At 41.2% G+C, this 14,734-nt stretch overlaps 1 protein-coding gene across 3 annotated transcripts in view; it reads right to left on the bottom strand.

The window, feature by feature from the left end:
* prpf39 (PRP39 pre-mRNA processing factor 39 homolog (yeast)) overlaps positions 1 to 14,734 on the bottom strand; it is a 39,245-nt gene that overhangs the window by 12,406 nt on the left and 12,105 nt on the right. For all 3 annotated transcript variants that reach the window (XR_008723983.1, XM_055640369.1, XM_055640368.1), the window contains exons 5-8: positions 14,404 to 14,571; positions 13,550 to 13,712; positions 3,467 to 3,574; positions 1,023 to 1,187 (exon numbers count right to left, since the gene is read on the bottom strand). Coding sequence is in view for 2 of the 3 variants with exons in the window: in XM_055640369.1 (XP_055496344.1) it covers positions 1,023 to 1,187; positions 3,467 to 3,574; positions 13,550 to 13,712; positions 14,404 to 14,571 (604 nt within the window). In the remaining variant the exon portion in view is untranslated. The remainder of the gene's footprint in view (positions 1 to 1,022; positions 1,188 to 3,466; positions 3,575 to 13,549; positions 13,713 to 14,403; positions 14,572 to 14,734) is intronic.

Raw genomic sequence — 14,734 nt, 5'->3', positions numbered from 1 at the left:
GCTTGTCCTGCATTTGGCAAATCATGCAATTACTGCAAAAAAGTTAAACCACTTTGCATCTGCATGTCGCGCAGCAAGTCGAGCCCTTGGGAAGAATTCGCCCGGCTTCAAGTCTAATCTCAATTTTTTGCAACGAGACAACAAGTCTCAACCCTCAATACCAGCTAGAATCCGTCCCCGAACATAGCCCAATTAACTCGCAAGATGATCCGACTGTTTACTCGTTACAGCATGCTACTGCTAAGAATTCTGATCCCACTTATGACACAATGTAGATGTACACCAGACACAGATTGTAGTTTAAATTCATCTTTAATTCACAGCTTAAGGATAAAGGGGAAATCCTTTAAACCGAGATGAGAAGAACTTTTTTCACGCAGAGAGTGGTGAATCTCTGGAACTCTCTGCCACAGAGGGTAGTTGAGGCCAGTTCATTGGCTATATTTAAGAGGGAGTTAGATGTGGCCCTTGTGGCTAAGGGGATCAGGGGGTATGGAGAGAAGGCAGGTACGGGATACTGAGTTGGATGATCAGCCATGATCGTATTGAATGGCGGTGCAGGCTCGAAGGGCCGAATGGCCTACTCCTGCACCTAATTTCTATGTTTCTATGTTAATCAGCACTGAGACTTTAACAGCATAGGGGATGGTTATTTGGCATCACATCCTAGCTGCTCGAACTGAACCGTGCTGGAAGCAAGTGTTAGTTTAAGTGATACAGTGGGGTGGAGTTAGTGATGCTGGCTTGTGTGTGATTGGTTGACATGCATCATCAATCTACACGTCAATTGGGATCAAACCTCATTTTATTGCGTCTCGTGTCAGATTTTGGATCATCCCACAGATTTATTTTGGTCTTATTGGGCTAGGAAGAACATAGGAAAGAGAAGGCCGCAATCCACCATTTAATAAGACCCTGGATGATTCTTGGCCTCAAATAATCTGCAGGTTCAAGGCTGTTGTATATATACACCAAGTAAACATAGCGACACTATGAATAAGATAAAAATACAAAACACTTACTTTTATCCAGAAGTCTTCATAAAGAGCACAAGCAACAAGACACCGTTCAAATAAAACCACAACTCGTTCAAGGGTTCCATTTTCTATCTCAAAGTCAAGATAATCTTTCCAGTTTTTTAGCTGCGCTTTTTCCAGTGGTTTTACATGAAAGTAAGGTCGTTTAATCTATACAAAGAAAATAATATTTTTTAATCATGCTTTACCAACATAGAATTTGGATCTAGTCAGCCTACATTATTTTATTCAAATAAATCACAATGTCCTTCAGCAAACAAAACATACACTGATATTTCAATCACTTCGTCAGACCGTTCCCTCCACAACTCCCTGGTGAGCTCATCCCTTCCTACCAAAAACAACACACTCCCCTGCAACCGCAGAAGATGCAACACCTGTCGTTATACCTCCTCCCTCGAATCTGTCCAGGGACCCCGACAGTCCTTTCAGGTTAGGCAGATGTTCACTTGCACCTCCTCCAACCTCATCTATGGTATCCATTGTTCAAGATGTGAACTCTAGTGGGCGCCGCACGATTGGCAGCGCCGCCAACAGTCTGTTTCTTTTCATCTTTTTTAATTTTTTTAGTGTGTGCTAAAAGTCTGTAAATTTTCTCCGGTTTGTTTTATGCGGGGGGAGGGGGATGGGTTGGGGGAAACTTTTTTTTTTTCAGTTTCTTACCTTGCCGGAGATGCGATTAAACTTCGGATCGCATTCTCCGGTCGCTCTATGGCCAACCATTGATGGAGCTGGAGGCCTCCTTGGACTGACCTTGGGCCCCACCGTGGGGCGTGGACCTTGCCTGGGATCGCTCCAAACACGGCATGCGGACTTTACATCGGGAGCTCGCAGTCTCGGGAGAGGGTGTGAATGTCGGGAGCTCCAACTTTGCGGAATGTTCGACCAAACCCGATGCAGGGTTTGATCGTCCGGCGTGGGGGAGCTGACATACCCCCGATGCAGGAGCTGATCGCCTCAATGCGGAAGGTCCGCAGCCGGCTACGGGAGTCAAGTTCATCCCATCAACGGAAGCTCGAGGCTCTCGACCGTGGGAGAGCAAAGGGCAGATTGAACTTTTTTTTTGCCTTCCATCTTGGCAAATGAAATTCCTCGTATGTTGCAAAACATACTTGGCTAATAAAGTATTATTGTGATTGTGATTGTGATAATACATTGGTGAGACCAAGCGCAGACTGGGCGACCGTTTCACGGAACACCTTTGCTCAGCTAGCGTGAACCAACCTGATCTCCCGGTTGCTGGACACTTTAATTCTCCTTCCCATTCCTACACAGACCTTTCTGTCCATGGTTCCCCCCATTGTCAGAGTGAGGCTAAATGCAAATTGGTGGAACAGCATCTCACATTTCGCTTGGGCAGCTTACCAAGTGATATGTATCTTGATTTCTCTCACTTCAGTTAGCCCGGCATTCCCTCTCTCCTTATCCTTCCTCCACCCAAATCGCATTAGCTTCTCATCTTCACCCTACAATCAGCTAACAATGGCTTGTTTCCTTTATCATCGTTACCTTTTTGGATATCTTTCATTCATTGTTCTTTATCTCTCCACATGACGGTCTATATCTCTCATTTCCCTTATCCCAAACCAGTCTGAAGAAGGGTCTCAACCTGAAACGTCACCCATTACTTCCCGCCAGAGATGCTGCCTATCCCACTGAGTTATTCCAGCTTTTTGTGTCTATCTTTGGTTTAAACCAGCATTTGCAGTTCCTTCTTACACACTTTGTCTGGTTTGATGTCTTTGCTAATATTCCACACCTTTTAACATTTCCGTTTGCAAACAATTATCTAATTAAATTAAAACAGAAAATGCTCAGTAGGACAGGTAGCACATGCAGATAGCAAATGTTAGCTTTCAGAGCACCAACTTCTCAAAGTTTCCAACCTTTAACATTTATTGTAGAAAGTGGTAAAATTACAAAAAAGCAATAAACCAGATGCTGGAAATCTGAAATAAAAGCAAAAAATGCTGGAAAATATTCAGATCATGTAGCATCTCTGGGGGAAGAAAAACAAATAATGATATCAATTCTCTTAATATTATTTGTGAAGTAGAAGTGTTCGCTGACGGGAACTGATTGGGTCTCAATGCTTAGTGAAACCTTTTATTTTTTTAAGTAATGCCCCTGATGAATGTAATACGTGGCATCCAACTGTTATTTGTGCAAATCCTAACCAAAGTCCTTTAATGAGGGGACGGGACCCAACGGGTGGGTCCCACTTGGTCTAGTACTCAATAAAACCCTCAAAATGAAGGAATGGAAGCCGTAACAATATTCTTCTAAATATTTAGAAAACAGTCATACAATTTTCCCTCGTGTTCATGCTTAAAAATTAGAACTCCTCCGTATAAATAGCAGAGAACAGATTAACAAATAGTACACTTAATTTGCTTTTCTACTATTTACCATTCTTAAAAAATACTTACCCCTTCCTCAAAAGCCCATCGACGGCTAACTTCATTCTCATTATGATTATATATTTCCTGACGAACCTCAATAATTCTATGACGCATATTTTCTATTTCAGAAACAATCTGGAAAGAGAATAAAAAGGTTCTCAGCAAAATCAAGAACAATGAGAACCAGTGAAAATGAAAGGGGTAAAAAGAAAACACATTCTGAAAACAGATTGGAAATTTGAAAACTAGGTTAGTAACCGATAGGAATCTACACACGCACAATATCTGTAAAGGATTCACAGGTAAGAGATAGAGTCATAGAGCTATACAGCATGAGAATATCCTACTCGGTCAACCTTGTCCACACACGCCATGTTGGTATTCTGAGCTAGCCCCATTTGCCTGCATTTGGCCAAATCTCTATAAACGTTTATGATCCATATATCTGCCCAAAATAATAATCGTGTACAGAGAGATAAATCTAGAGAAAGCAGAAATAAAAAAACTGTGGATAATGAAGAGGATTTCCAAAGTCTACAGAGTGATTTAGGCCATTTGGAAAAATGGGCTGAAAGATGGCAGATGGAGTTTAATGCTGATAAATATGAGGTGTTACACCTTGGCAGGACAAATCAAAATAGGACGTACATGGTAAATGGTAGGGAATTGAAGAATACAGTTGAACAGAGGGATCTGGGTATAACCGTGCATAGTTCCTTGAAGGTGGAATCTCATATAGATCGGGTGGTAAAGAAAGCTTTTGGTATGCTAGCCTTTATAAATCAGAGCATTGAGTATAGAAGCTGGGATGTAATGTTAAAATTGTATAAGGCATTGGTGAGACCAAATCTGGAGTATGGTGTACAATTTTGGTCGCCCAATTATAGGAAGGATGTCAACAAAATAGAGAGAGTACAGAGGAGATTTACTAGAATGTTGCCTGGGTTTCAACAACTAAGTTACAGAGATAGGTTGAATAAGTTAGGTCTTTATTCTCTGGAGCGCAGAAGGTTAAGGGGGGACTTGATAGAGGTCTTAAAATTATGAGAGGGATAGACAGAGTTGATGAGGACAAGCTTTTTCCTTTGAGAATAGGGAAGATTCAAACAAGCGGACATGACTTCAGAATTAAGGGACAGAAGTTTAGGGGTAATATAAGGGGGAACTTCTTTACTCAGAGAGTGGTAGCGGTGTGAAATGAGCTTCCAGTGGAAGTGGTGGAGGCAGGTTCATTGGTATCATTTAAAAATAAATTGGATAGGCATATGGATGAGAAGGGAATGGAGGGTTATGGTACGAGTGCAGGCAGGTGGGACTAAGGGGAAAAAAAAAAAAAAAAAAATGTTCGGCACGGACTTGTAGGGCCGAGATGGCCTGTTTCCGTGCTGTAATTGTTATATGGTTATATGGTTAAACACAATAAGAAAATTAAAAAAAACATGGAAGGTAATAAAAGGGAAGATTAAATATATAGGAAAGGGGGCTGAAGCATATTAAAAATAAAAGCAGGAGCAGGCCATTTGGCCCCTCATGTTTCGGTGTAGCGTGACTTTCCTTAGAATGATTAAATCCTTTTCCTTGATTTTGTCAATAATTAAAAATATATTGAACGGTCTAAAATATACTGAACAGTATAGAATTTTAACGATTCACTGTCCTCTGAATAATCACATTTCTTCAGTCCTCAAGAAAGGCTAATCCCTTTTGTGACAGTGACCCTCTGGTTCTAAATACCCCAGTCAATAGAAACATCAACTTTGTATCCTATCAAGCCCTGAAAAAAATCTGTATTCTTCAATTGTATTGTCATTCTTTTAATTGGTCAAGCTATGTAGAGTTGCATTGAAGGTCAACATACCATTTTCCATAATTGCTTGTTCTATGTAGATATTAACTTTCCTTGATGATTTATGCACAAGAACACTTGGGTTCTTCTGAACACCAGCACTTTCTAATCTCTCATCATTTAAAAAGCTTTGTGGTATTTCCAACAAAAATACACAACCTCAAATATTTCAGACAGCATTCTACCAACAATGTTCATTCTTTTAAACAGTATACATCACCACAGAACCTCTCAATTACCTCCATACAACCCACGGTCAAGCAAACATCTCTGAAGGAACAAGCAGCAATGATTGAAGGGGAAAAGGGGTAAATCTAATTCTTGAGTGATCAAGTGACTGCCACACACATTTTTTGGAGGATAGGAATGAGGCTGCAGAGTTGAGGGTATGTACGGTAGCAGACAATGGGAATCAAAAAGGAAAATAAGTAGTAAAAAAGGGAAGAAACTAAGGGAGTGAGGTTGGGAATGTAAGGTAATGGGAGTGAGCGAGAGAGATTGAGTAGGGTAGTGATAGGTTTGAAGCCATGATCATGTGTGTTTTTGTTATTTTATAGTCATAGAGTGATACAGTGTGGAACCAGCACCTTCGGCCCAACTTACTCACACCGGCCAACAAGTCCCAGCTACACGAGTCCCACCTGCCTGCGTTTGGTCCATATCCTTCCAAACTTGACCTATCCATGTACCTGTCTGTTTCTTAAATGTTGGGACAGTCCCAGCCTCAACTACCTCCGCTGGCATCGTGTTCCATACTCCCACCACCCTTTGTGTGAAAATGTTACCCCTCAGATTCCTATGAAATCTTTTCCCCTTCACCTTGAACCTATGTCCTCTGGTCCTCTATTCCCCTACTCTGGGCAAGAGATTCTGTGCATCTACCCGATTTATTCCTTTCATGATTTTGTACACATCTATAAGATCACCCCTCGTCCTGTATGTTCGTATCCAAATCATTGATGTAGATGACAAACAGTAACGTGCCCTGCACCGAACCCCGAGGCAGACCACTAGTCACAGTCCTCCAGTCCGAGAAGCAACCCTCCACCATCACTCCAGCTATCTCTCCTTGGATCCTATGCGATCTAACCTTCCAGACCAGCTTACCTTGCAGAACCTTGTTGAATGCCTAACTGAAATCCATGTATACAACATCTACAGCTCTGCCCTCTTCGACCGTTTTGGTCATAAGACAAAAACTCATATTTGTGAGACACGACCTCCCACCTACAAAACCACGCTGACTATCCCTAATCAGTCCTGGCCCATCCAAATGCCTGTATATCCTAGCCCTCAGAATACTCTCTCATAACTTTCTACCTCCAGATGTTAAGCTCACTGGCCTATAGTTCCCAGCATTTCCCTGCAGCCCATCTTGAATAGAGGCACACCATTTGTCTCCAGTTTTCTGGCACTTCTGTATTTATGGACGACTCGTAAATTTCATCCAGGGCTCCTGCAGTTTCCTCTCTCCAGCTTCCCACAATGTCCTCGGATATATCTGATCAGGTCCTGGAGATTTGTCTACCATCATACAATATAGTACCTTCAGTACTTCTTCGAAGGTAACACTAACTATGTCAGTGTTCAGATGGTATCTGTGTATGTGACCATATGAGCCGATTGAATATGCAGCAGCGCCTTGTCTCCGATTGTCTTGGATTCCCCATCATTGGGAAATCGTCAAGTTCATGCTGTATTTGGCATGCAACTATCACCCCATGACATCTCAGTATACCAATGTATTATTCCCAATACCATGAACTCTAATTCTGTATAATAAGCTCATGCAGCACCTTGCAAAACTTAATCTGGTCTCTCCTTATCCATTCTATGAGATGCAACTTGGAAAAAAAAACCTCAAGATATGTTGTTCATTATTTCCCTTTCATAAATGGTGTACAATTTTGGTCGCCCAATTATAGGAAGGATGTCAACAAAATAATAGAGAGAGTACAGAGGAGATTTACTAGAATGGTGCCTGGGTTTCAACAACTAAGTTACAGAGGAAAGTTGAATAAGTTAGGTCTTTATTCTCTGGGGCGCAGAAGGTTAAGGGGGGGGACTTGATAGAGGTCAGGCAGGTGGGACTAAGGGAAAAAAAAGTTGTTCGGCACGGACTTGTAGGGTCGAGATGGCCTGTTTCCGTGCTGTAATTGTTATATGGTTATAAATGCAGATGGATAGTAAGGAAGAGAGAAAAAATGTCTAAGATTAAAAAAAATATTGAATGAAAGAGGAAAAGCAAAGTTCGGTAAAGGGGGGGGGGCACAAGTAGAGAGACAGCAAAATAAAAAGTTGTGAATGCAGGAAGAATCAGAAAATATAAGACAGAAAACTGAGATTGAAATTACAAAGGAGAATAGAGTAAGTGGGCAAAGAAAAACAAAATCAAGACAAAAAGTGAGAAACATAAAAATAGAAAGTCAAAAAAGAAACAAGAATGAGAAAGAACATTAGTCTTGTTTAATTAATCTAAGATTGCAATTGGAAGTCAAAACAAACAATATCATCATGTTCTTTTTAAAGTCCCAATTTCCACAAAATAATTATATTAGTTCCTTGCAGAATGGTTTGTGTCACAAAACATAACACGATGATTTGATCTTTGCTTAGCAGCAAAGAGCATCTATAGATTTTCTCCTCCAAAAGTACATTCCTGCTTTGAAGGGAGAGTTAATCTTTAAACTGGATAATTTAGTTATTCTATCTACAAAAGAATGATTAAATGTGAGTGGGTATACAATTACTGAAAGCAAGGAATATGAAAAAGCAGAAAGAAAGGGAAGGCATATGTTGATACAAATGAAAGCACAATTCCACATGGATAAAGGATACAAGAGTAGTAAAATAAAGCTTTGTTTCTTTATTCTGTCCAGATAATATTCTGTGACTCCATATAATTAACCTCCATATCTCGAGGTTGACTTTTTATGGTTACAGGTAGAGTAATAAAAGAAAAGACAACAATGTCTGGGGTTTAGCTTTACAATCATCAGTAGAAAGTGAAGAAGGATTTTGTTCTCCCTTTGTGATGATGAAGGAGACAGAGGTTAGCTAGAGCAGTTAATGAACCTGGCTTTGGGTTGAAAATACAGCTTAAACAATGGAGGTTGGCCTGCTGGTATAAATGTTGCGAAGTGGACATTTCCTGCCGATGTTTGTGGGGAAGCATTTGTGATCTTACGCCTCTGTTCCAGGAATAATGCCAGCTGTCTGAGAACTTGGTTATGCCGCCAAGTGTAACGCCCTTGGCCGAGGCTCATAGTGCATCTTGTTAAAATGTGCCTTAGTGATGCAGGTGCTTGGCAAAGGGAGCAAGCGGGGTCTTCTCCGAACCACTGCTTCAGGTTCTGGGATGATGGTAGAACATCATAAGTGGCTCTGATGACAAAACTTAAGCAGAGATCCTTCCATTTGCCAGATGTCACGCCAGCTGAGTTTCCTCTTTTCCAGGCTCTCCCAGTTCGTCCATTGGCCCTGCTTGGCCATTGAGACGGCCTTGGCGTGTCACTTTGCCTCCTCCACCACGAGCCGTCTCTTCTGCACTGATGTTGCCTTGTGCCACTGAGGAGCTTTTGGGACAAGCCCAGCTCTCCCGTGTTGGACTTGGCCAATCACATCCCGGAAATGAAGAGCAGACTTAGCAACCCTGAACGGCTTCAGATGGGGTCCACTTCCTCCCCTTTGCCACACTGGGGGCCGCTGTTCGAATAACAGTATCTTCAGATGCAGTGAGGGTCATGACCAACCTTGCTTTAGTGCATTTGAACTCTTCCACAAGTCCTGCAATGGGCAATTCCAATTTGCCACTGCCCTGCACTCCGACAGCACTTAAGCATCGTGGAAGTCCAAGCCACTGTTTCACCTGTGCTGATCATTCTTTCCAGCTTTTCCACTTTGTTGATGGGGATTTCATACATAGTTAAAGGCCACATGATTCTTGGTAGTATACCAAATTGGAAGCACCACAGCTTGAGTTTTCCTGGTAGCAAGGTCTTGTTGATGCGAGCTATATGCGTGATGGTATCCTTTTTGAGTTGTTCTAACTGCTCGGTGTCCTTGAGATTTGCATCATACCATTGGCCCAAACTCTTCACTGGCATTTCTGAAACAGGTATTCCGTCAATATGAAATCTTTGATCCTTGACTTGAACTTTGACAATGGAGATGCTTCTGCACTTGCTGGGTTTAATCTTCATCCTTGCCCATGTGATGTTTTGATGAAGTTTTTCCAGAAGTCTCTTGGTGCAGGGGATAGTTGTTGTTAGTGTTGTTATATCGTCCATGTAGGCTCGTATAGGTGGCAATCGCTGACCACACTGCAGCCGTTTCCCTCCCACAACCCATTTTAATGCTCTCATAATGAGCTCCATTGCCATAGTGAAGGTCAATGGGGAGATGGTGCACCCCGCCATGATGCCTACTTCCAGTGGTTGCCACGCTGTGGTAAAGTCTGATGTTGTGCGACAAAATTGCAGATCCTGGAAGTAGTTTTTTTACCAGATTTGTTATTATTGCAGGCACCTGAAAGAATTCAAAAGCAGTTCACAGTAGCGAATGAGGAACTGATCCATAGGCATTGGCCAGGTCGAGGAACAAGACATTATTTTGTTCTTTCTTTGCAGTTTGGATTTGATGCCATATAATGCTGGTATGTTCAAGGCATCCTGAGAAGCCTACTATGCCAGCCTTTTGGATTGACGCATCAACGAAATGGTTTTGTTTCAGATACTTTGTAAGTCTTTTCGCCACCACACTGAAAAAGATCTTGCCCTCTATGTTAAGAAGGTTTATTTTCCGAAACTGTTCGACAGTGGACAATTATTTTCCCTTTGGGATCGGCACTGCCCCCGCTCTTCGCCAGGCTTTGGCGATGACTTGCTTTTCCCACGCAATCCTCATGTTCCTCCAGAGGAATTTCAGAATATCTGGGGTATTCTTGTAGACACAATACGGAACACCATTAGGGCCTGGTGCAGAGGCCGTTCTTAGCTTGGGAGGGCTGATATCAAATTGATGTTATAGGGGTGAGATTGGTGGGATGTCAGCGGGGACAAAAATCGGTTCATCTTTTAACTCATCAGAGTGGATGGTTCTGATGTGTCCTTCAACCCTTTTGACATTTTCAAGGATCCGCTTTTCTCTTTTGTGAAAATGCCTTTCACAAACTTAAAGGGATCTTTCTAGAAGTCTGTTCTTGCTTTTTCCTTTTTGCGATGTTTCCTTAAATTCTCTGCTCTGCGCAGCTTTGAGAGCCTCCGTTTTAGGTCCTCTGGAAGGAGATTGATGCCCTCCTTCCTTCTGCTGTTGCTTTTTTCCACACCTTCCTCAGGCCTCTTCTTTAACAAGTCGTTGGATTTCATGGAGACGACGGGACTTGGGGGAGAGGAGGCCTATCTTTTCTGCTGAGTTGTTCCTTCTCACCCAATTTCTCCTTTCCAAAGCTGTAGACTAGATCACCCATCTTCTCCAACTTCTTTTCTGCTGATCCCTTGATTCCACTTAAGATTAAACTCACATCTGCATTGATGATTTCTCACTCCTTGCTGTTAGACTTTGGCCACTTCTCCAACGGCTTATGTCCTTGCATGTTCTCCACTTTACAATAAGCCTGGTTGCGTCTTGGACTGTTGCCTGAAACTTCTGCCATATCCCGTAGGGTGTTGATGCTCTGCGGACTGTGGATTTCTTCCTGCCTCTGAGTTTCATCCAACCGATTTGACCTTCCTCTTCACAGAATCTGGTCAATGCGGGGCCCTGGGTTGGGAATTTTCCGTCCCTGGCCCTGATGAATTTTGAGACCACGAGTTGATGTTACTTTAGTCCAGCCACACCTACAGGTCTGAAGAACTTGTCGAGCTGCTCGTTTTTCAAGAGTTTTGCCACTTCCCTGATTTAATGTCGTGTCCGTTCCAAGGTTTGTTACCGGGTGGTCAGTCGATGAGTCATCTTGCACCCCCACTCTCGCAGACTCTGGGGGTATTCCACTTACCGGATTTAATGAACCTCATTAAGCATGTGATATCAGGACCAATGATCAAACAAGTGTACAATTATGACTGGCGATCGTATCAAATGTCACTTTTATGATTTCATATTAAGGAGACTTTTCGGAAAGATTTCAGATGTCAAGGATTGGGAAGAGGAATTAATGAATGAATGAAGAAGTTTATTGGCCAAGTATGTACACATACAAGGAATTTGCCTTGGTGCTCTGCTCGCAAGTAACACGACGTACGGTAGAAATAGCCGGGGCTATGACAGAAATATTCCAAATGTCATTAGAAACGGGAATAGTCCCCGAGGATTGGCGTACAGTGCATGTTGTTCCATTATTTTAAAAGGGTTCTAAGAGTAAACCAAGCAATTATAGACCTGTTAGTTTGACTTCAGTGGTGGGCAAAGTAATGGAAAAGATACTTAGAGATAATATATATAAGCATCTGGATAAACAGGGTCTGATTAGGAACAGTTAACATGGATTTGTGCCTGGAAGGTCATGTTTGACTAATCTTCTTGAATTATTTGAAGAGGTTACTAGGGAAATTGACGAGGGTAAAGCAGTGGATGTTGCCTATATGGACTTTAGTAAGGCCTTTGACAAGGTTCCTCATGGAAGGTTGGTTAAGAAGGTTCAACTGTTGGGTATAAATGCAGGAATAGCAAGATGGATTCAACAGTGGCTGAATGGGAGGCCAGAGGGTAATGGTGGATGGCTGTTTATCGGGTTGGAGGCAGGTGACTAGTGGGGTGCCTCAGGGATCTGTGTTGGGTCCTTTGTTGTTTGTCATGGACATCAATGATCTGGATGAAGGTGTGGTAAATTGGATTAGTAAGTATGCAGACGATACCAAGATAGAGGGTGTTGTGGATAATGAAGAGGATTTCCAAAGTCTACAGAGTGATTTAGGCCATTTGGAAAAATGGGCTGAAAGATGGCAGATGCAGTTTAATGCCGATAAATGTGAGGTGTTACACCTTGGCAGGACAAATCAAAATAGGACGTACATGGTAAATGGTAGGAAATTGAAGAATACAGTTGAACAGAGGGATCTGGGTATAACCGTGCATAGTTCCTTGAAGGTGGAATCTCATATAGATAGGGTGGTAAAGAAAGCATTTGGTATGCTAGCCTTTATAAATCAGAGCATTGAGTATAGAAGCTGGGATATAATGTTAAAATTGTACAAGGCATTGGTGAGACCAAATCTGGAGTATGGTGTACAATTTTGGTCGCCCAATTATAGGAAGGATGTCAACAAAATAGAGAGAGTACAGAGGAGATTTACTAGAATGTTGCCTGGGTTTCAACAACAGTTACAGAGATAGGTTGAATAAGTTAGGTCTTTATTCTCTGGAGCGCAGAAGGTTAAGGGGGGGGGACTTGATAGAGGTCCTTAAAATGATGAGAGGGATAGACAGAGTTGATGTGAACAAGCTTTTCCCTTTGAGAATGGGGAAGATTCAAACAAGAGGACATGACTTCAGAATTAAGGGACAGAAGTTTAGGGGTAACATGAGGGGGAACCTCTTTACTCAGAGAGTGGTAGCGGTGCGGAATGAGCTTCCAGTGGAAGTGGTGGAGGCAGGTTCGTTGGTATCACTTAAAAATAAATTGGATAGGCATATGGATGAGAAGGGAATGGAGGGTTATAGTACGAGTGCAGGCAGGTGGGACTAAGGGAAAAAAAGTTGTTCGGCACGGACTTGTAGGGCCGAGATGGCCTGTTTCCGTGCTGTAATTGTTATATGGTTATATGGTAACAATTAAGAATGACACATAAAACATGAATAATAAAACAATATAGTTTAAACATTATAGGAAAAAGGATTCCAAAATCTGACAGCAGTAGAGGCAAAGAGGATAATAAGACTTAAAGGTATGAAAGTGTTATGAATGCAACAAAGAATAGATGCTGCAAATTAGAAATAAAAACAGAAAATAATGTAATTCGCCCTGCTAAGTAGTTACAGTACATTTTGTTGTTAATGTTGCTAAAAGAAGGACTATTAGTATGGATTTGGGATTTACAAGAAGTTTCTAACTCCAAAATTTGGAGTTTCAGAAAGAACTAGAGACAGATGTAATGGGCTCCAGCGGCTGAAGTAACACAACTGAATTGTGAACAATCAGGCAGAACAAATTTACAGCTACTTCCAATTGATATGTGTTAGTTATGTACACTTGTTTTGAAATTCTTAGTCAAACGAAACATTCTGACCATACATGGATCATGAAACTGGTATGTAGTCCACATTACCCGTGCAGGATCATTTATGTCAATTTCAGCTGCCAAGTCATTTCTTGGAATACCATCATTGTCAAAATGTGCATTTGTGGAAGCCAGCTCTTGACGTAGATTAATAAAATCCTCTGGAGAGATTAGATCTTTAGGCAAGTGATTCTGAACATGATCTCTGAACCTGAAAAACAGTAGCATTATTTATACTTTTTGGGATATCCCAAAGTATTGAGTCTTTTTTTAAAACCAGACAAAAAGTTAGGAAAGAAAATTCCAGTTTATAATACAAAATATTGGGATACACTACAGGAATTTTCCTACCCTGAGGATTCAGTTTATTGTGAATTTCACATTTAATCCTTTGTTGACTGTAGTAGAATTTCTGCACAAAAAATAAACAAACTATTACAATTTTTAATTTACTAAGAATATGGAGAATTTAAAGATTATTCTGAGGTTTGGCACAATTCTTGAATTTAATTTATGATTTTTGCGGATGTTACCAGTCAGGAACAAAGGCATTTTAAAAATTGAGATTACTTTTAGTGTGGAGTTATTGGGCACTCATGAACAGTCCAACATAATACAACAACATCTGTCACAATAAAATTCTAACAATGATAAACTGCAACAAATGAAGGCATTATACAAGATCGAGTCTGGCCAGCCAACTTTCTTAAACTTTGCTTGCCAACTTCAACAGAAGTGTCCTCGCTCCACATGTAACCAACTTTGCTTTTCTTTCCCTATCTAATTATTTTTGAAAAGTACTTCAGTTTTGTCTTTATTCTTCAAAAAGCAGAACGATTTTCAATTTATAGGACATGAAATATAAATATAAGGGGTTTTCAATTTTGATTATTCAAGTTTACCTTTGGAAGTGATGACTGTAGAGCTGTGTTGGTATACCAAGAATGCGGTCATAAATTGCTGTCACCTCCTCCAGATTTCCTCTGTCATTTTCCCAGTTGATATAGGTTTCCCACAATCTATCTGAGCGAAAGTCAGTTCCTGCAGCTAGCACAGCATGTTCAAACACACTATAGGAATACAGAATAAAATGTCAGTTTGCCACTGTTGCATGAAGTTTCAACTTGTTTGTGCTTTCTTTTCAAGTTCCTAATTAATGTAACTTAATGCAAAGTAATGCAACTTTTTATGTTCAAAATGCTTCACCATAATTTAAGTTTAAGCAACCATTAG

This window comes from Leucoraja erinacea, chromosome 9 (assembly GCF_028641065.1).
Source record: "Leucoraja erinacea ecotype New England chromosome 9, Leri_hhj_1, whole genome shotgun sequence".
Taxonomy (NCBI): Eukaryota; Metazoa; Chordata; class Chondrichthyes; order Rajiformes; family Rajidae; genus Leucoraja; species Leucoraja erinaceus.
This window is presented reverse-complemented; position numbering and strand designations above follow the sequence as displayed.